Source organism: Tupaia chinensis, unplaced genomic scaffold (assembly GCF_000334495.1).
Source record: "Tupaia chinensis unplaced genomic scaffold, TupChi_1.0 Scaffold000270_2, whole genome shotgun sequence".
Lineage (NCBI taxonomy): Eukaryota > Metazoa > Chordata > Mammalia > Scandentia > Tupaiidae > Tupaia > Tupaia belangeri.
In genome coordinates, this window is record NW_006159751.1 from 4,695,269 (window position 1) to 4,717,604 (window position 22,336).

The 22,336-nt window shown below is 40.6% G+C and overlaps 2 protein-coding genes across 6 annotated transcripts in view; both read right to left on the minus strand.

Annotated features, from left to right (window-relative positions):
- BCAS2 (BCAS2 pre-mRNA processing factor) overlaps positions 1-13,564 on the minus strand; it is a 32,540-nt gene extending 18,976 nt beyond the window's left edge. For 3 of the 5 annotated variants that reach the window (XM_027772323.1, XM_006149636.3, XM_006149635.3), the window contains exons 1-6: positions 13,427-13,564; positions 13,220-13,312; positions 9,973-10,043; positions 8,295-8,456; positions 3,992-4,042; positions 700-780 (exon numbers count right to left, since the gene is read on the minus strand). In XM_027772323.1, coding sequence (XP_027628124.1) covers positions 700-780; positions 3,992-4,042; positions 8,295-8,456; positions 9,973-10,043; positions 13,220-13,312; positions 13,427-13,513 — 545 coding nt within the window. In that variant the 5' untranslated portion in view covers positions 13,514-13,564. Of the gene's footprint in view, positions 1-699; positions 781-2,417; positions 2,469-3,991; positions 4,043-8,294; positions 8,457-9,972; positions 10,044-13,219; positions 13,313-13,426 lie in introns of all 5 variants that reach the window. The other 2 variants (XM_027772322.1, XM_027772324.1) reach the window with 2 other exon arrangements.
- A 1,190-nt stretch (positions 13,565-14,754) lies between these two features.
- Positions 14,755-22,336, minus strand: part of DENND2C (DENN domain containing 2C) — a 50,925-nt gene continuing 43,343 nt past the window's right edge. The window contains exons 17-19 of the mRNA XM_014588246.2: positions 19,020-19,259; positions 18,490-18,576; positions 14,755-16,958 (exon numbers count right to left, since the gene is read on the minus strand). Coding sequence (XP_014443732.1) covers positions 16,927-16,958; positions 18,490-18,576; positions 19,020-19,259 — 359 coding nt within the window. The 3' untranslated portion in view covers positions 14,755-16,926. The remainder of the gene's footprint in view (positions 16,959-18,489; positions 18,577-19,019; positions 19,260-22,336) is intronic.

Sequence of the window (22,336 nt, forward strand, 5' to 3'; positions counted from 1 at the left end):
TGCAGACCTAAAAAAAAAAAAAAAAAAAAAGGTAGACCTGATAAAAAAGAATCTAGGTTCTTTGCACTCCCCCCAAATCTCTTAAGAGGACAATAAAAAAGAAATACACATTAGAAGTCATAAGATTATGTTAAAGAAAAATGTGAAAGGATGACTAAGAGACTGGTAACACAGGGTGTGAGGACAATGAGGTGGGGGGCAGAACAAAGAGAATACAGGTGACAAACAGCAAAACAAAAAATGACACAAAAACCCATGACTCTGTTAGGGATCTGTATAAACATTTCTATGTGTACATGTAGAAGAACACTCAAAAAGCTATGCATGAATAAGGGGAAAAAATGAGGGAAGTTAACAAGAAAAATATGGAATATCCTATCCTGTAAGAGGTTTTTAAAAACACATTTTTTCTTTTAAAAGGAGATATACAGGTAAAGTCCTACTCAGAGCCAGAATTACTAGACTGAAAATGGTACTCTTGAGACCAGGATAATTTAGCTGTGATTCAATTACTTAAAACTCTTTCATTGCTTTCTAAGCTTATACCTTAGAAAGGGGCAGAGACAGTGAAAGACAGGTTTAAAAAACAGTATTTCTTTGACATCTGTGGCATCCCATTTGAGTAATAATGAGATATTACTAAATCTTGATCTTAGAATGGGCTAAGCAATTTAAAAGATATCAAAATTAAAGACTCACTTTGATTCCATTTCTCTCAATTTAGATCCAGCTGTGAGCTGCATGTTCTTACGCTGCCAGTTTAAATCTTGGATATGTTTCCTGTAAAACATTATTTATAAAATCCAAATACATTTTATCATAAGACTAAAATCAATATGGAAAGACTATTTCTTTCATGAGAATGTGAGAAAAACTGAGAGATAAGCACCCCGCAATGTCTCGCACCACAAAGCCCTCCCCTAGTCTTCCCAGGCAGTCAGGATCAGGGGAGTACGTGCTCAGAGTATACTTATCAGCCAGGGAATCAAACCCACAATCTTCCATATGGATCTAGCATTACTTGAGCAGTGCATTACCACTGCACTATCTAGGCTGCCCCAGAAAGAGATCTGTATAGACATGAGAATGCTTTAACTCTGAGAACCACAGAAATATACATAGTTATGGACCAATTCTAGGAATTCACTTTACTGTAATTATAGGTACATCTATTGTGCCCAGTTATAATCCTAGCTACTTATTTTTTAACTATATTTGTCCTTAAATTTTATTATTTATTATTGCCAGAGGGTGTGTACTTGTGAGAGAGAAATCTTCCCAGTGGGGTGTGGTGGTGCCACAATCCCTTTATTCCACTTCTCCATTTCATCAAGATTTAGGTACACGAATGTGCTCAGTATGGTTTTCAAGCCACTAGAGATAGGATCTGAATTGGAATGTGGGATTCAGCTCCCTACACACAGTGCTTAACCACTGTGCTATAGGGCTGGCCCAATTACAGATTTTACAGAACATGCCCCTTGTGAAAAATCATTTTCAATTACAAATTTATTTTTTAACTTTAATTATTTTTTCTTGATAGACGGTACTTGTGCTTACAGGAGAGAGAGTGAGCAAGCAAGGGCACATACTCCTCTGAGGAATGTGGTCTTGTCCCAATTCCCTTCCCCCATTCCATCAGGATCTTAGACACATATGCACATGTACCTGGCATGTTTTTTAAGCCACCCAGGCCAGGATGTGGGATTGGTGCTTAGTCACTGTCCTACAGGGCTGGCCTAATTACAAATTTTATAAAACATGCTCATTGTGAAAAATTAAAAATAAACATACCTTTATGTGCACATGGAAATTAAAAACTGAAAGTCCCTCCTCTCCCATGTACTTCTCATACTACCTGTAATGTTCTTGAGTCTTTCATGGGTGTCCTTCCAGACTCTTTCCTTATGTGTATGTACAGGCACAGAGTAGGTTTTTTTTTTTAATTAATTCAGATTATATATGTTTTCCTGCAACTTTATCCCTTGCTAAAAGTGCTTCTTCCATGTCTGCACATTTGCAAGTTGTAAATGGTCAAGCAGAAATATTTTCAGACCTCAGGCCCATGTCTCCTCCACTCCACTCAGATAGGGCAAACTTAGTGTTAGACGCTGGACAAAAAGTGGATCAATTCTTGGCTTTCAAATTAATTATAGTCTCATTGGTTACTTTTATTTACTCAATACTCTATTTTAAAAATAATTATTTATTTAATTTCATTTGTTATTATTTTAAAATTTGACCGGACAGAGACAGAAAAAAAAAAAGCAAGAAAGCAAGCTGCCAGGTCTGGGACTCAAACTGCAGTTGACCATGTGGGACTCCAGCACCTTTAACCATCACACCAACGGCAGGCCCCAATACTCTGTTTTTTTAAGGGTTCATTTAATTTTAAAACAATAGGAAGAAAATTTTACCTTAACTTCTGAAGCTCTTTCTGCGCATGTTCAATCATATGAACTAGATTTCTAAAGAAGGAAGAGAAGAGAGCCAGATTAAGATACATTAAGATCTCTAGTGCCAACTGAAGGCAAACTACCTAGTTGACACAAAGTCCAGATTCCCTGTTAAAATTAGTATTTATACAGCTCTCTGTGCCAATACTACGTTAAATATTAAATAAATACTAATTGAATTTTTGCAGGAATTCTCTTTTCCCTAGTTTTTGCTTTTGGATGTGTGTGCTTGCCAGAGAGAGAGAGAGAGACCGCGCGCGAATGTGAGCGAGCACGAGAGGGGAAAAGTGAGAAATCATATCTCAAGAGGGATGGCCATGCCACAATCCCCTCTCCTCCATTCTCTAGGGACTGTGGGCATGCATGCATGTGTACAGGGGTGACTGTCAAGCTGCTGGGTCCATGACTTGAACCGGAGTTGGCTATGTTGGATCCAACCACCTTGACCTCCATGCCACTTGCTGGTCCTCTCACAGGAATTCTCTCTCTTTTTTAAAGAATTACTTATTTAATTTCATTTATTATTATCTTTTAAATTTGATCAGAGAGAGGACAAGTGAGAAAGCAAGCTGTCAGGACCAGGATTCAAATCACAGCTGGCCACATGGGAGTCCAGTGCCTTAACCACCATGCTACCTGCCAGCTTTCTTACAGGAATTCTTAAGGGAGTTATAAAGTATTCCAAGTTCATATTTAAAGAAATTGAGATTTAGAAACATTAAGTAACTTGGTCAAAATAAGTGTCAGAGCTAGAGTCTACTTCAAGTCTTTTGACAGAGGACCCATATAGTTCATGGTACTCTGATTTTGAGTACTTAATGTCCCTTCTTTTTTTTTTTTCTTTCTTTTTTTTTTTTAAGAATTATTGTTTAAATTTAATCTTATTTTATTAGTTCATTTATTTTAATATGACCAGAGAGAGACAGAGAGAGAGAAGGAAAGTGAGAAAACAAGCCTCCAGGTCAGGGACTTGAACCATGGTCAGCCATATGGGAGTGTCCAGTGGCTTAACCACCATGCCACCTACTGGTCCCCAATGTCACTTCTTAAAACTGTCATGACTAGGGCCCAGCAGGTGGCATGGTGGTTAAGGGTTCTGGACTCCCACATGGCCAACCGTGGTTCAAGTCCCAGACCTGGTGGCTTGCTTTCTCACTTTGAAATATTTTCAGACCTCAGGCCCATGTCTCCTCCACTCCACTCAGATAGGGCAAACTTAGTGTTAGACGCTGGACAAAAAGTGGATCAATTCTTGGCTTTCAAATTAATTATAGTCTCATTGGTTACTTTTATTTACTCAATACTCTATTTTAAAAATAATTATTTATTTAATTTCATTTGTTATTATTTTAAAATTTGACCGGACAGAGACAGAAAAAAAAAAAGCAAGAAAGCAAGCTGCCAGGTCTGGGACTCAAACTGCAGTTGACCATGTGGGACTCCAGCACCTTTAACCATCACACCAACGGCAGGCCCCAATACTCTGTTTTTTTAAGGGTTCATTTAATTTTAAAACAATAGGAAGAAAATTTTACCTTAACTTCTGAAGCTCTTTCTGCGCATGTTCAATCATATGAACTAGATTTCTAAAGAAGGAAGAGAAGAGAGCCAGATTAAGATACATTAAGATCTCTAGTGCCAACTGAAGGCAAACTACCTAGTTGACACAAAGTCCAGATTCCCTGTTAAAATTAGTATTTATACAGCTCTCTGTGCCAATACTACGTTAAATATTAAATAAATACTAATTGAATTTTTGCAGGAATTCTCTTTTCCCTAGTTTTTGCTTTTGGATGTGTGTGCTTGCCAGAGAGAGAGAGAGAGACCGCGCGCGAATGTGAGCGAGCACGAGAGGGGAAAAGTGAGAAATCATATCTCAAGAGGGATGGCCATGCCACAATCCCCTCTCCTCCATTCTCTAGGGACTGTGGGCATGCATGCATGTGTACAGGGGTGACTGTCAAGCTGCTGGGTCCATGACTTGAACCGGAGTTGGCTATGTTGGATCCAACCACCTTGACCTCCATGCCACTTGCTGGTCCTCTCACAGGAATTCTCTCTCTTTTTTAAAGAATTACTTATTTAATTTCATTTATTATTATCTTTTAAATTTGATCAGAGAGAGGACAAGTGAGAAAGCAAGCTGTCAGGACCAGGATTCAAATCACAGCTGGCCACATGGGAGTCCAGTGCCTTAACCACCATGCTACCTGCCAGCTTTCTTACAGGAATTCTTAAGGGAGTTATAAAGTATTCCAAGTTCATATTTAAAGAAATTGAGATTTAGAAACATTAAGTAACTTGGTCAAAATAAGTGTCAGAGCTAGAGTCTACTTCAAGTCTTTTGACAGAGGACCCATATAGTTCATGGTACTCTGATTTTGAGTACTTAATGTCCCTTCTTTTTTTTTTTTCTTTCTTTTTTTTTTTTAAGAATTATTGTTTAAATTTAATCTTATTTTATTAGTTCATTTATTTTAATATGACCAGAGAGAGACAGAGAGAGAGAAGGAAAGTGAGAAAACAAGCCTCCAGGTCAGGGACTTGAACCATGGTCAGCCATATGGGAGTGTCCAGTGGCTTAACCACCATGCCACCTACTGGTCCCCAATGTCACTTCTTAAAACTGTCATGACTAGGGCCCAGCAGGTGGCATGGTGGTTAAGGGTTCTGGACTCCCACATGGCCAACCGTGGTTCAAGTCCCAGACCTGGTGGCTTGCTTTCTCACCCCCCCCCCCCCCCAGCCTCTCTCTGGTCAAATTTAAATAAATAAATAAATACATACATACATAAATACATACATACATAAATAAATAAATAAATAAAATGTTTTAAGAAAGAGAAAAGGAATGATCCATTTTTTAAAAAAAGGAGGGGGCCAGCAGATGTCATAGTGGTTACGTGGCTGGACTCTCATGTGAGCAGCGGCGGTTACAGTCCTGGATCTGGAGGCTTGAGAATCACATCAGGCACATGTGTGTGCGAGCCCAAGATCCCAGGAGGAGAATGAAGAACAGAGGTGTGGCCATCCCCCCAGGGGATGATTTCTCACTTTCCCTCTCACTGTCTCTTGTCTCTCTGTTATGACTTATATTCAACAGAGAAGATGAATAACATCTGATTTTTTTCTTAATATATCTTTTTGGCTAGAAAGTACATATACTCAACAGAGAGAAGGACAGAGAGACAGAGGGAGAGGAGGAAGCGATTCCCTCCCCCATGCAGAATGGTCATTCTGCAATTCTTACTCCTCCATCTATTTCTTTTGGATTTTGGGCAAACACCCACATACACTCAAGTGTGTCTCTCAAGCCACCAGGTCCAGGGCTCAAACTGCATGGATGGCCATATAGGGTCTGACTGTCTTAACCAGGCTATGGAGCTGGCCCTCATTTTTAAACTGTATTTCTTGACCTGTTTTTTGGTCTTGATATTTCTTTTTTTTTTTGGAGAGGTTTTTGCTATAGGGTGCATGTGCTTGCCAGCCAGACAGAGAGAGACAGAGAGATAGAAAGCGAGAAATCACCCCCCAGAGGGGATGGCCATGCCACAATCCCTTCTCCTCCATTCTCCTCTCGGGATCTTGGGCACGCACGCACACACGCCCGGCGTGAGTTTAAACCACCGGGTCCGGGACTCGAACAGCAGTCGACTATGTGGGAGTCCAGTGACATAGACATTACACTAACTGCTGGTCCCTGGTCTTGATATTTCTGTATGTACATTTACCTTGTCATTCTCTCCTCCTGTGTGCAGCTAACTAGAGAGAGAAAAGGAAAACTGTTGTGAAGGCTAGTGGTTCATATACCAGCCCGAATTATCTCTTACTAGCATGGGAAAAGTTCATTTTCAGCTGACAATGGACAAGGAGATGTTCTGCCTCATGGTTTCAGCTCTCATACAGAGATGACCAAAGGATGGAGTTTTGAGTTCAGTCTGGCATCTATTAGTGGGGTGGCCTCAAGCAAGTTGTCTTATACTTCTGAATTTTGTTTTCTCATTTATTTAGAAAATAAAACTAGTCCAGTCAAGCCATGTGGTGGTTGAGGCAGCTGTATCCCACATAGTTGACTGCACTGTTTGAGTCTCAGATCTGATGGCTTGAGAAATACACTGGGTACATGTGCATGCATGCCCAAAATCCTGAGAGGGTGGAGGAGAAGGGACTGTGGAAAGGTCATCCCCTCTTGGGGGGATACTTTCTCACTTTCCCTCCCTCCCTCACCATCTCTCTCTGGCAAGTGCTCATACCCTATAGAAAATTTAAAAATAAAATCAAATCTACCAAGATTTGCTTTTACAATCAAGATAATCATGTATGTGAGGTATATATGTGTGTATATCCATGCACATCCACGTACACACACATCCCCTAAAAGAAATGGAACAATATTTTCTAATTCAGTGGTCACATGGACTTTAAAAGAATAATAGGGACCAGCAGTTAGCGTAATGGCTATGCTGCTGGACTCCCATGTAGTCGACAACAGTTCGAGTCCCGGACCCAATGGCTTATATTCACGCTGGGAGCATGTGCGTGCATGCCCAAGATCCCGAGAGGAGAATAGAGGGAAAGGGATTGCAATGTGGCCATCCCCCTCGGGAGGTGATTTCTCACTTTCTGTCTCTGGCGAGTGCACGTGCCCTGTAACAAAAATCTCTCTCTCAAAAAAAAAAAAAAAAGAATATAATATGTGAACAATTAGAATCAACTGTATTAGCAATCCTACATTAAGAATGACATTCCCAAAACAAGAATGACTTTCCACCAAGTAGAGATATGTAAATCAGAACTTAGAATTCACAGGGTTAAATGATAAACGTGGTAGCAAGATTTAGGACCCACTCTCAACTTTGAGGTGCGTCTCAAAGTAACAGCCTCTCATATGGGTTGTAGTTCTAGGATATGATCCCAAGTTAAAATTTGGCTTTTTTTAGAGAGAGAGATTTCTGCTATAGGGGGCATATGTTCGTTGGTGAGACAGAGACAGAAAGTGAAAAATCAACCCCCCACCCAGGGGAATGGCCATGCCGCAATCCCTTCTCCTCCATTTTCCTCAGCACTTTGGGCACTCAAGCACATGTTCCCCGTGTGAATTTAAGTCACTGGGCCCAGGACTCGAACTGTGGTCAACTACATAGGAATCCAGCAACATAACCATTACGCCATCTGCTGGTCCCCAAGTTTGGCTATTTTTAGCCCCCCATTCCCTACTTGAGATTTTATACTTTTTAAATTTGCCAGAGGGCGCATGCATTCGCTGGAAAGAGTCAAAGAGAGGGATATGAAAAAAACAACCTCCATGGGGAATGGTCACCTAGCAATCCCTTATTCTCCATCTCTCACTCCTTTTAGGATTTTTGGCATGTGTGAACACATGCCCAGCAAGATTTTCAAACTATGAGGTCTGGGACTCAAGCTATAGAGCTGCCCATACAGAATCCAGCTGTCCTAACCACTATGCCACTGGCTGGCCCAAAATCTCCCACTATTTTTCTTTTTAGGTTTCTGCCATAGGGCATGTGCACTTGCCGAAGAGAGAGAGAGAGACAGCGAAAGGGAAAATGAGAAATCACCCCCTAGGAGGATGGCTATGTCACAGTCCCTTCTTTACTCTCCTCTTGGGACTCTGGGCACGCACATACACATGCTCAGTGTGATTTTAAAGTCAGAGGGTCTGGGACTTAAACCGCAATCAGCCATGTGGGAGTCCAGCACCCCGACCACTACGCCACCTGCTGGCTCCACTCCTAAACTTTTTAAAAACACTAAAGCTTTGAGTGGAATGGATTTAAGGGGGAAAACAACAAAGCGAAACAAAATAAAGTTCCTTACTCATTATATACTTTCCAGGCATTGCATCCGTGCTGTGACATTAGCTCCAGATTCTCAATTCGAACTGCTTGATGCTCTAACTGAGCCATAGAATTATTCACACATTCTTGCCATGCAGTAATGTCATTTTTCTGACCTGAAGAAGGGGCTGGAAGCTCATATCTGAAATTAAACAACAAAACCACAAATCCTGCTAAGCCTTATCCCTCCTTCCAGTAGAATGACCCATGGCTCTATACACACTTTAAGAACTATAAAAGATTAAAGATAAGATGCAGACCTTGTAATAATAAGAAACTATTTATCCTTATAAATAATTAAAATAAGATTTAGCATCCTTATATTCAGTAACAAAAAACTGTTCAATATAAACTGGTTAAATAATCTACAATATATTCATATAAAGAATTGTTATATTAGCTATTAAATGTTACTGAGGAATATTCAATAGTATTAAGAATATCAGTAATAAGGGAAAAAAGTAGGATACAAAAAACTTGGCTATCTTTTTTTTTAATAATTATTTATTTAATTTTATTTATTCATTCATTTATTTTAATTTGACCAGAGAGAGACATACACATAGAGAGAGAGACAGGGAAAGTAAGAAAGCAGGCCACCAGGTCTGGGACTCAAACCATGGTCAGCCATGTGGGAGTATCCAGAGCCTTAATCACCACGCCACCTGCTGGTCCCACTTTGCTATCATTTTAATTGCCAGAGAGGATGCATGTACTCAAGAGCAATAGACAGAGAGAGAGAAAGAGAAAAAAGAACCTCCCAATGGAGTGTGGTCATGTTATAATCCTTTCCCTCATCTCTTTTTACTGTCAGAATTTTGGGCCACACATGCATGCACACACACCTGGTGGGTTTTTCTTTTTTCTGAGAGAGATTTTTTTAGTATAGGGTGTGTGTGTTTGCTAGAGAGAGAGAGAGAGAGAGAGAGAAAGAGAGAGAGAGAGAGATAGAAAGCGAGAAATCACCCCGTGGGGGAAAAACACATCACAATCCCTTCTCCATTCTCCTCTCAGGATCTTGGGTACACATGCACACACAGGTGCTTGGCCTAAGTGTTAAGCTGCCAGGTCTGGGATTCAAACCATGGTTGACTATGTGGGAGTCCAGCAATGTAACCACTATGCCATCTGCTGGTCTCCAACTGTGGTTGGCCACGTGGAATCTGACTCCCTATGCACTGTGTTTAACTATCACAATACATAGCTGAACCAGCTATTGTTTTTTGTAGGATATTCATAATTTACTCTAGAGAAGAAAATGGGAATGATAAAATAATTCTTTGCATTTAGATCCTGCTCTGGGTCTAACCTTAGCTAAATGATTAAGGAAGTTAGATCCCACATGGACAACTGCAGTTTCAATCCTGGCCCTGGTGGTTTGAAAAACACACTGGGTGCATATGTGTGTCCCTAACCCCAACATGACCGAGAAATGAAGGGATTGCAGTGTGACCATGTCCTATTGGGGGGATTCTTTCTTTCTGACACATCTTCTGGCAAGAATGAATAAGTAAAATAGAACTCACTATATTCTCTCTCTTCATACAACCCAGTCCTTCCATGCTGTCAGTATAGCCAGCAAATACTCTTCCTAGATTTCAACTCATTATTAATAAGTTACTACAACTAAATTTTAACTTTCATTTTAGTATTCTTACCGTTTCATGCTGAGCAATTCAATTGGTTGTCGAGCAGCCAGTCTGTCAAATTCATTTCTCATTATGTCAGTCTGATGTATAAATCAGAGAAAGAATTATTTGCAATATCACATTGATAAAAGTGTAATTAACAATCACTAAACAAATAATGAATTTAATCTATGTAGTATATGTATTACATTGGAAAAAAGATTGTGATGTGACCATACTCCACTGAGGGTTGCTTTAAGCATATGAGCCCTCTGACAAAAAAAAAAATAAAATAAAATAAAAAAAGATCGCTTAAGTAAAATGTTCATAATACTTTGGTTAGCCTATATTCAATCAATTTCAATTGTGCTTTATACTAGCCATTACCATGGACCATTTCCCTTCCCTCAATTCCTCTCTGGACTAAATGCCTTAGAAGATGTGAGAAGAAACACAAAAGCATCGCTCCCCTCCTTTTGACAGAATGGTCATACCTCAATCCCTTCTCCACTCTCCTCGAGATTTTGAGTACACACATACATACACGCTGAGTGTGAATTTTAAGCCTCCGGCTCTGGGACTAGAACCGTGGTTGGCCATGTGGGAGTTCAGTGATATAACCATTACACCATCTGCTGCAAGTCGCTATACATGCACCCTTTAATTCCATTCTCAGTTCCATCCTTCTTCTCAGGGAAGAAGGCATATATACAGGTGCTCACAGAGAAAAAGATTAATACTAAATCAGTGGTTTTCAATGTCAGCAGCACAGAATTCATTGAAGGAGCTTTAAAAACAATTATAACTCCAGTCATATCTCAGTACTCTCCTCAGTCCCATCTAACTGGGCTGAAGTACAGCCAGGATATAATTATAATTCTAGTTTTTTGTTTATTTTAGAGAGATTCTTGCTGTAGGGCATGTGGACTCACCAGAAATAGAGATACAGAGAGACCAAAAGTGAGAAATCACCTCCTGGGGGGATGGCCACGCCACAATCCCTTCTCCAGTCTCCTCTTGGGATTTTTGAGCATGTGCCTGGCATGAGTCTGAAGCTGCCAGGTCTGGGACTCGAACTACATCCAGCCATGTGGGAGTCCAGCAATGTAACCATTATGTCATTTACTGCTCCCTATAATTTTAATTTTTAACTTACCAACTGACTGCAAAGTGAAGCTGGTTTTGAGAACCATAAATCTAAGTACTCACTGGTGATGTAAAAAGGAGAGGAGAGGACTCAACACACAAAATATTCTGCTTTAGCGCTATGAGCGTAAACTAAACCTATACATTCTTTTTGGTCTTGGCTGTTGCTTTGACACTTTGCTTTCTGTAAAAAATAGATAAGGGAGGAAAGGGCAGAAATAATTGGCTCTGTTATCTGCCCTAGCAATTTCACTGTTTCAAAAAAATGTAGTATAGGGGTCGGCAGGAAGCATGGTGGTTAAAGGCGCTGGACTCCCACATGGCCAACCATGGTTTAAGTCTCGGACCTGGTGGCTTGCTTTCTCATTTTTCCTATCTCTCTCTGATCAAACTGGAAAATAATAAAGAAAAAAAAAATGCCTCTTTAGGTCCAATGTGTTGGTCAATATTCTCTACCATATCTGTTCTGTACATTTTCTACTCTGAGTATAAAGAACTGCTCAGGGCTGGCCCCTTAGTGCAATGTTTATGCATTGTGCATATGGAGCCAAATTCCACGTGGCTGACCATGGTTTGAATCCTGGTCCTGGTGGCTAGAAAAACACACCATGTGTATATGCCCCAAATTCTAATGGGATGGAGAAATGGAGGAAAAAGGACTGTGGTAGGACCATACTGCACTCACTGAGGGTTGCTTTTTCTCTCCCTCACAAGCACATGAGCCTTCTGACCAAAAACAAACAAAGAAATAAAAAAGCAAAATCTGTGTAAGAAAATATTCATACTACTTTGGTTATCCTATATTCAGTTTTCTTCCTTTCTCTTTTCTTTTTAAAGAATCAAAGCTCTTGCTATGTTACAAAGTTCATTAGGCCTTTTGCACACTAAGTGAGATGGTGGGCCCAGTATACTATTAGCAACTATAATTAAGAAAGGGTTAAATAATTTGTATATTAATTATAAAGGTAGGAAGTATGCTGCACTTAAGAGAGGGGGTAAACTGAGTAAAGTATTTAAAAGTCTGCAACTAAATGCAGTTATCAGCCCAATAAGGAAGCTTTAATGCACTCAGTTCTTAATGTGTTAACACCTACATTAGGTAACAACATTTAGAAAAGGCATGGGAGGGGGCCAGTAGGAGCATGGGTGTTAAGGTGCTATACTTCCACATGACCAACTGCGGTTCTAGTCCTGAACTTGGCAGCTTGAAAATCACATGTGCATTAGTGCCCCAAATTCCAGGAGATTGGAGGAGAAAGGATTAAAGAAGGGGGGGGGGGCGGATTTCTCACTTTCCCTCTCATTGTCTCTTTCTCTGGCAAGTGTATGGGCCCTATGTCAAAAACCTAAAAAAAAGTACAAAGAAAAAAAGGCATGGGAAAACATTTCATAGGACCTCTCTCCTACTTAAACATTTTTGTGTGTGTTAATGCAACACAAACACTGCCTTTTAATAACAATCTTTTCACAAATAAATGATTACATACAAGGGAGAGGGGGACTCCAGCATTTATGTACTGAAATGCTTAAAAAGAAACCTGGTAATTTCGAAATGTTTTATATTTCATTTATCTAATTAGGTCCTAACTAAATAGTATCTTGGGTGCACCTCTAGGTTAAACATTTAAAATGGTACTTACTTAGCTATGGCTCATCCATTTTATCATTCACACATTCAGTAGAGATCTAGGCTTTGGTACCAAGGCCGCTCTCCGGTGGTTTTAATTCTAAAGCTCCTAGGTAACCAAGCTTATATATATCAATATATTTAAAAATCCTACATGACACGTTGTAGAACGGACCTTAGAGAGAACCTCAGAGCGAAGGTTCCTTAGAGAATGTATGCACGGACCCTATCTCAAACAATTGTACGCAGAAATTTCTGCATTAAGTTAGTTCGCTGAGCCCCAGAAGGTCCTTTTACAGATCTGAGAATAAGAACCCAGAAGGCGGCTTATCTAAGTGTTTCCAATAGACAGAAACCTCAACGAGAAGTAAATATAGCTAAGCCGGCAATCGTTAAAGCTGAAACTTAAAATTAGCTTCTATGCAGCTACGACTTTCAATTCAAAATAAAGGCTCCGAGGAGTGAATCCGCGTTGACACGGAGGGCTCAAGACGTCACACTTACTTCAAAGGCAGAATAGTCGGGGGCCGTCAGGTAGCTGAGGTAGTTCTTGGTGGGTCGGTATCTGCGCGTTTCCTCCTCCACCAGCGCTGCAGCCTAAGGAGAACAGAGGCCGGGGTAGGAGCGGCACACGGAAACCGGCTTCTCCCACGGGCGCTATGAACCGAGGGCCGAGCCGGCTGCACAGCTACACAGACACCCTGCACTCACCGCTTCCCGCACACCAGGCGCTTCATAGCCTTGATCGAAATACGGCAGCGCATCCACCACCACGGCCACCAGACCCGTACCCGCCATTCCGGACACCTCAGGCTCGCAGGCGTCTTCCGAGTCTGCGCCGGTTCAGTCGCGTTTAATTTACGTTCGCGCTGACACTACTGAAACCCACGTCATCCGCGTATTGATCTTGACGCATGCTCAGTTGCTAATTCCAAAGGCGCGCTTGCCCAACCACTAGCGCTCGCCAAGCTCTTTTGGGGCGGAAATGATGTCACGCGCCAGACTCTTGGCGTCGGCGCAAGATCTCAACTTCCTGTTATGGCTCGCTAATGCTTTTTGCTTGCGAGTGGTAGCAATTTGCTGAAATTTGGGGGACTTTTTGTTTCCTCCAGGAACTGACTTTTGCAAGGACAGCTTTTTTAAACTTCTGGAGGGAGCTGGCTTCGGGATTTGGCGAGGAGAGAGAAACTAACTTTTCCACTTCGGCTTAGTCCCCTGACCTTCCACCTCCCCATTTTTGTTGTCCGCCTCGCCTTTGCACGTCCTTACTGTACTTCATTCTTCGCTCTAAGCGTCCAGAGTCTGCGTTGGACGAGCACGGTTTCCTCTCTCTTTTTTTTTAGAGTTTTTTTTTGCTATAGGGCGCGTGCGCTCACCAGACAGAGACAGAGAGAAAACAAGAAATCACCCCCCAGGGGGGATGGCCACACCGCAATCCCTTCTCCTTTATTCTGCCCTCGGGATCTTGGGCAGCACGCACACGCGCCCAGCATGAGTTTTAAGCCACTGGGTCCAGGACACGAACCACGGTTGACTATGTGGGAGTCCAGCGACATAGCCATTACACTAACTGCTGGTCCCAAGCACGGTTTTCTCTTACCGATTAGAAGTGGGCGCCAATCTCCACCTAAAATTGCGAAGCTTTAGTCTGTTTAACAAAAGGAACCTAATCTGCCCCAGGGTAAGATTTACACACACACACACACACACACACACACACACACACACACACACCAATTCTTAAAACCCTGTCATTTTGCCTTTAGAATGTACAGTAACAGAACAGCGCTCTTCACTGCCTCCCAACCACTCGGGCTGCTGCTGCTCCATAGCTCCCAGACTAACAACCTACTTAAGGCAAAGGCCAAATAAGGTGGTCGGACTGTATACCTTGCCTGGTGTGTATAAACAAGATCTTAGAAATGTTGGCCATAGTTATTAAGTCTAAAGTCGATTCAGGTTATAATTTACCAGGTAAACCTGCTAGCAACAATATATCTAAGTGAAGACTGTATATCTTAAACAATTTTATTGAGTAATCTCCAAGAGATTTGTGGGATTTTTATGTTTATTCATTAAAAGACCTATAAACAACATTTTGTACATATCTTGAGTGATTCTTTTATAAACATATCCAGAATTTATAATACTTTACAAAAATAAAATACAACAAACCTAAGGAAAGGAAGCAGCTTCAGATTGTGGGATAAAGGAAGACTCCCCTCCCTGAAGCAGAGTTCTCACAAAGGGATTGCCAGGATCCACCACAGTAAACCCTCCTACCCTTATTTTATAAACACCCAATTACTAATTGTTCCCTCAGGATTGAAGTGTAACAAGAGACCAAATGGGAATGTCTGGTAGGAGCCCCATTGGGGTAAGTTGCTTAGTCAAAATTTTAAGACATGGGCTCAGTTCTGTTCTCTGGACCCACATCTGTAGAAATTATATTTACACAGCACCAGTCTTAAATCAAGTCTGCTTCAGATTCACTCGTGCACACCTTAATAGATTATAATGACAATACTGTACAAGACAGTAGTATCACAATACAACTTACAAGGCTTTGTAAGTTTTGAGTATCTTCTATGCCAATTAAAACCATCAGCAGAAGTCGAAGAAAACAGACATTTGCTATATTTATCAATGAAAATTGCATCATCGCCAACAAATTCCTTTTCCACTTACTACTGCTACTTTAGATTTTAAGGGTTTGGGTGATTTAGTGGTTGCTAAGAAAACATGCATATTCCAAGTCTAATTTAACTAGAGCAAAAGTTAAACAATTCTAGAAGAATCAAAAAGTCTGGTTTTGGCAGACTCTTTAAAACCCTTCTTTAGTTTATAAAGTCCCTTCTTCAGAGTTGAGAGGTGGCCCTGTACATTTAATAGAAAACTTTTTAAATGGTTTTAATCCTTCAGAGTTCAAATTCCCATCTGTAGGACTAACTAATCTCTGTGTTCATAAAAATAAAAGTCCTGGCTTATGTCTTGTTTCTATATATAACTATGGGCAAGTTATTGACCTTTTGAATTCCAGTTCCTTTTGAATTCCAGTTTCTTCATTAGTAAAATGGAGATGGAAGTATCTCTCTCATAAAGTCGACTTAAGGACTGGATAAGACGACATACATACATGTACTACTCTGCATGATCCACACTAAGTAACAGGTAGTTCTCATGCCCTTGAAAGGATATTTTCCCATTAGTTTTAATTCCACAAAGTTTAATGTTGACATAGGAAGACAAGCTATTCAAGTTTCACACAGTGTGAAAGAGGGCCTGCAAGATAATCTACTGTTATAAGGTACTCAAGAGCAGGTACTAATAAATAGGACTACTATGTAAGATTTTCCTAGATAGAGCACTAGAGAAAAAAATAGAGAGAGATATAATGCTACAGTTTGAATGTGTTCCACAAATTAATGTGTTGGAAATAATCCTGAATGCAACAGTACTGGAAGGTGGGGTCTAATGAGAAGTGATTGGCACTGACCTCATAAATGGAATGATGTTGCTACCTTGGGAGTGGCTTGTTACACAATCGAACTTTCTAGCTTGTGTCCTCTTGCCATGTGATGCCCTCCAACACGTGAGGATGCACCAAGAGAATTCGCAGCATCTCCATTATTGGACTTGCCAGCCTCCAGAATAAGCTAAATTACCTAGTCTGCAGTCTTCACTTACAGCAACAGAAAGTGGACTAACCCATGTAATGAGTATATTCCTTAATATATTCAGCACAAACGGCCATAGGTTTAAAGCTGCCATGATATTTCACTGATGAAAATTATGTAAGGCAAGTACTCTCCAATTTTATCATCCTCTCTAGAACCTTAAACTCAGCATCTCTCATTATACTCATCTTTGAGCTGTTTTTTTTTTAAATGCAACACCAACAAGCCTTTCCTTTGTAAAAGATAACTGTCTTCACAGATAAGTAAAAACACAAGAGAATTCGTCCAAGAATCAAATTTTTAAAAAGCCACTAAAAAATCTAGAGGCAAAAGAGAGAACTGGTTTGAGACTGAAACTACTGACAATTTTCCAGTTATTACTACAGCAGCAACAGAAGAATCCTCTGAGAGCCTGCCTCGCTCTTTAATCTTCTAAAATGTCAAGGATTTTGTAGACTACTTCAAGGCATCCTGATCCTTAGAAAAATATTTCCTTTGGCACTTTCTGTTCTATTTAGTATGGAGATCAAGACTTCATTTCTTCTGCAGAAACTTCATTTTACTTCCTAAAGAGAAAAAAGGTAGAGTGAATTCTTAATTCATTTTTATTTACTATACATTATTTGATGCAAGGGATTAACAACTTAATCATCTGTAACAACCCAAAAGTTAAACTGCCATCTCAAACTGTCAGACATCCCCCAAGTGTCTAATTGTAGAGGTAGAAAACAACTCAGACATCATCTAATTCAGTGGTTTTCAACCCTGACTGTAAGTTAAAATCACCTGGCTTGCACCTCGGAGAGTTCTTGGAACCCAGGGGAAAACTTTTTTTCTTATAATAAGAGAGATTTTTGTTGTAGGGCTCATGTGCTTCCCAGAGAGACAGAAAGCAGGAAATCACCCCCCAGGGGGGGAATGGCCACACCACAATCCCTTCTCCTCTCAGGAGTTTGGACGCTCGGCATGAGTTTTAAGCCATCTGGGATTTGAAGCATGGTCTTTGAAGCATGGTCGACTACGTGGGAATCCTGTGACCTACGTGGGGGATCCTTATGCCATCTGCTGGTCCCATGGGGGAAATTTTTAAAAATAGATTACAATATGTAGTTAGAGTTTAGAACTACTGATCTTCTCTAACTCCATGGTATAAAAATGAAATAACACCCCAAGGCATAATTTGTCTATGGTCTTTCAGCTAGTTAAGGACATGGCCTCATGCTTCCTGAGAACTAGTGATTTCAGGGGAATAAGAGAAATGAAGATTTTCCACTGATAATTCAGCTTCCAGCCCACAAACTCAAGTGGTAGGAAGCCTTTCAAGACTTCTATCTCTTGTCTCTCTCTACCTACCTCTGTCTCTGTCTTCTCATTTTTTTGTAATTTTTCCTTTTTAAAATTTGTAAAGGTAAAGCATTTTCTTGGCTTTCAGCCCCTCCTCTCCCTTTATCTTGTTAATAATAACCTCTCCCCCTCCCAACCATGCTGGCTCCAACAGGCATATATTTTAAAGACCAATGTAAATACCATATAGAACATAGGGTTTTCATTCTTTGGGGTTAGCTATATCACTGTTCTCTTATACTGGATAACTGTAATTGGAAAATCATAAAAGCCTGTGTTTCTTTATGATGTGCAAAATTAAGAGACTTATAAGAAATCCTCTTTTGCCTCATAACCCCTCTAAACCAAGTGTTTTTAATCTGAAGTCCATGGATAAGCTTCAGGGGTTCCAAGAATACCCTAAAATTACAGGCAAAATCTATTTGTATTTTGTAAGTATATTTTTTTCTGGGAAAAAAGGTCCACAACTTGTATAGGATTCTCCAAGAGACATGACCTAGAAAAGATTACTAATTTTAACACACAAAGATACTGTGAAAGGATAGTTTACGGAGCTTCATCTTAGGAAAACTGCTCCATAAACTACCCAACCTCTGAGATAGAGGCTTATTTTCCTCCAAAATATGTAAAACTAAGGTCATGGTTTCTGGCAACCTACTTGAGGTTACATTGCTGATCTGTTTTGCGATGAAGCCTGTTTATAGCAAAGCCTTTTCAATCATATTTACTTAACCGGAAAACATGACAACTTACCAATACTCCGCAAAATTCTATTCACCCCACTAGGCTCAGACTCAGGAATTGTCTCCAAATACTGGAGAGCTCGAACTTCAAACAAACCTATGAGCAAAACTTATGTTGGTGAAACTGTCCAACACTCAAGACTAGAAATTAATGAAATAAAACTATGTTCACCACTAATATATTACTTCAATGGTTAAAATACATTAAAAGTAATTCCCAGATTAAACAATTCAGATTTAAAAAAAAGATTTATTTAATTCCATTAGTTATTGTTATTATCTTATTTTGACCAGAAAGAGACAGAGAGAGAGAGAGAGAGAGAGAGAAAGGGAAAGGAAGAAAGCAAGCCACCAGGTCTGGGACTTAAACCACAGTCAGTCATGTGGGAATCCAGCGCCTTTAACCATCACCCCACCTGCCAGCTCCCACAATTCAGATTTTAAGACTTTGTAGTTGTAGACTATTTTTAAAATATACTATATTACTGCCTTTCAAGTACTCACTAAATAGAGAGGAAGAATTTTCTGATGGAAACTGACCTTTAACACCACTTTTCCGAAGTTCTCGGTCCTGGATGAATCCTGCAAACATCTGAGTCTCCATGAAGAGATCCAGGAAGTGGCGTACACTACGGGAGGTGTGGGACTTACGGAATGGTTCCCTTTGGAATACACGCTCCCCACGCTCAGTAACAGTCATATTCAAGGAATAATGTCCTACCAGCTCCACAAAAAACCTGACAAATGCTTCAGACACCAGGGAGTTGAGAGTCACATCTGCTGAAAAATTAGAGAAAAAAGGCAAAGAAAAAATCCTCTAAGTTTTGTGTATCTGCGAACACTGGCTCTGGTTATGCAAGTCATGCCTAAGAAGTCAGAAGTTAAAGGACTGAGAACAAATCTAGAAATGCTTATTTTTAGCTTTCTTACATAATATATAATATGTGTGTGTGTGTGTGTATATATATATGTTACACACATATATAATATGTATTATATAGCTTATATCTATACATTATAGCCATAGATATAAGCTATATAATATATACCTGTGTATCTTCCTACATATACTCATTATATCTGGTTTTTTATTGCATACTCGCCAGAAAGACAGAGAGAGACAGAGAGATAGAAAGTGACAAATCACCACCCAGGGAGGATGGCCATGCTGCAATCCCTTCTCCTCCATTCTCCTCTTGGGATCTTGGGCACAAACGCACACGTGCCCGGTGTGAGTTTAAGCCACCAGGTCTGGGACTTGAACTGCGGTCAACTACATGGGAGTCCAGCAACATAGCCATTACGCCAACTGTTGGTCCCGACATACTCATTACATCTTGCAGGCTGGCTTGCAAATCTGTAACTGCTCTTTCAAAGGCCACTGATGAGAACCAGCCACATTTAATCCGCTTTTCTCCTCCTTAAAATCTATGCTGCATTGGTGTTGACCACTTCCTCATTACTCATCACCCACAAATTTATGCCCTCTTGATTTCCTGATTCCTTTCCTGCTTTTATGACCAAGTATTTGTTTTTCTCTTGCTTCTTCTTCCTCTTCCTGAGCATTATCCTGAGACTTCTCTTCAACATTCCCTTCCTTAAAGAGCTAATTGGGGGACCAGCAGGTGGTATGGTAGTTAAAATGCTAGAATCCCATATGGCCTACTGCTGTTTGAGTCCTGGACCTGGTGGCTTGCTTTCTCACTTTCCCTCTCTTTGTCCTCTCTGTCTCTCTGGTAAATTAAACAAGTAATGATAAATAAAATTGAATAATTATTTTAAAAAAAGAGATAATTGGCCCAGAAAAAGAGCTAGCTGTTGACAGTTTCCAACCTTAGATCTTCAGCTCTGATATTTCACCTTCCATGTTTTCAGGCTATCTATGAATGATCACTGTCCCATTAGCACATGAATTCCACTTGTCCATAAGTCACCATATCAAGTCCTTCTTGGAACTTAGTCGACTATGAATCAATTAAATATTTTATCAATTTTTTTTTTTTGGAGAGGTTTTTGCTATAGGGCGCATATGCTCGCCAGAAAGACAGAGACAGACAGACAGAAAGCGAGAAATCATCTCCCAGGGGGGATGGCCACACCGCAATCCCTTCTCCTCCATTCTCCTCTCGGGATCTTGGGCACGCACGCACATGCGCCCAGTATGAGTTTAAGCCACCGGGTCCAGGACTCGAATAACGGTCGACTACATGGGAGTTCAGCAACACAGCCATTACGCTAACTGCTGGTCCCACGAATCAATTAAATAAATAATATGTGACTAAATCTAAATTCATTATATTTTCCTACCAAATAAGTTTTCCTTTCAACTTTCATATTTCATATTATACCATGGTTATTCCATAAAAAATAATTTTTTGAGTACTTAAGACATGAGTATGGCCAGAAGTGGTGCAGTGTTAAGAAAAACAACACTCAGTGAGGCTGACCTACATGAGAAGCTTCTGGGTTTGTGTCCAGAGACCTCCCTGAGTAAGCTGGGCATGAACGTGGCTGTCATCTAGACTGGTAAAGCTGTAGGGTGGATTGTAGCATAAGACTATGTTGAGGATTCTATCTTTCCATCTCTCTCTCTCTCTCTCTCTCTCTCTCTCCTGCTCATGGAAGAAATAAATTTTAGAAGCTAGACTCCCAGGTCAGGAGATTCTAACCACTATAATATGCTATAATACACTGCCTTCCAGATCTCAGGTTCAAACCTCAGATAATCAACTTAGACCCCTTTATTTTCATTATTTGAATAGTCTTTCTTTTTCCTTTTTTTTCCCCCTTTGGACTGGTTTTTGCTGTAGGGCACATGCGCTCACCAGAAAAACAGAAAGAGAGAGAGAGAGACAGAAAGTGAGAAATCACACACACACACCCCTACAGGGGGGTGGTTACAATGCAATCCCTTCTCCTCCAATCTCCTCTCAGGATCTTGGGCACTCATGCACACACACCCAGCGTGAGTTTAAGCCACTGGGTCCAGGACTCGAACTGTGTTCGACTACATGAGAGTCCAGCAACATAGCCATTACGCTAACTGTTTGTCCCACAGCCAGCTTATTTTTCAAGCTACCAGGGCCAGCAGTCAAACTGCAGGGTTGATCAAGTGAGAAATGGCTCCCTTAACCACCAGGCCATGGGGCTGGTCTGGAAATTTTTTTTCCCCAAGATTTTATGGCAATAGAATGTGTGCACTTGCCAGAGAAACAGAGAGAGAGAGAGAGAGAGAGAGAGAGAGAGAGAAATCCCCCAGGGAGGATAGCCAAGACACAATCCATTCTCCATTCTCCTCCCAGGATCTTGGGCATGCACACATGTGTCCAGCATGATTTTCAAGTCACTGGGTCAGGGACTCAGATTATGGTTGGCCATCTGGGAGTTCAGCAATGCAACCATTATTGCATGGTCATCTGTTGGCCCCTGGAAATGAGTGCTTTTTAAAGCACAACATAATTTATTTATTTATTTTTAGGTTTTTCTTTTTGTTTGTTTGTTTGTTTGCCATAGGGTACATGTGCTTGCTCTAGAGAGACCAAGAAAGGGACAGTGAGAAATCACTCCCTCTGGGGGTGATTTCAGTGAGAATCACCTGACTTGGGAGTCTAGCTTTTCAAGTTTATTTCTTCTATAAGCAGGAGAGACAGAGATGGAAAGATAGAATCCCTGGGACCAGCAGTTAGTGTAATGGCTATGTTGCTGGACTCCCATGTAGTCAACCACAGTTCAAGTCCTGGACCCAGTGGCCTAAAACTCATGCCAGGCGTGTGTGTGTGTGCATGTGTGCCCAAGATCCCAAGAGGAGGGGACCAGCAGTTAGTGTAATGGCTATGTTGCTGGACTCCCATGTAGTC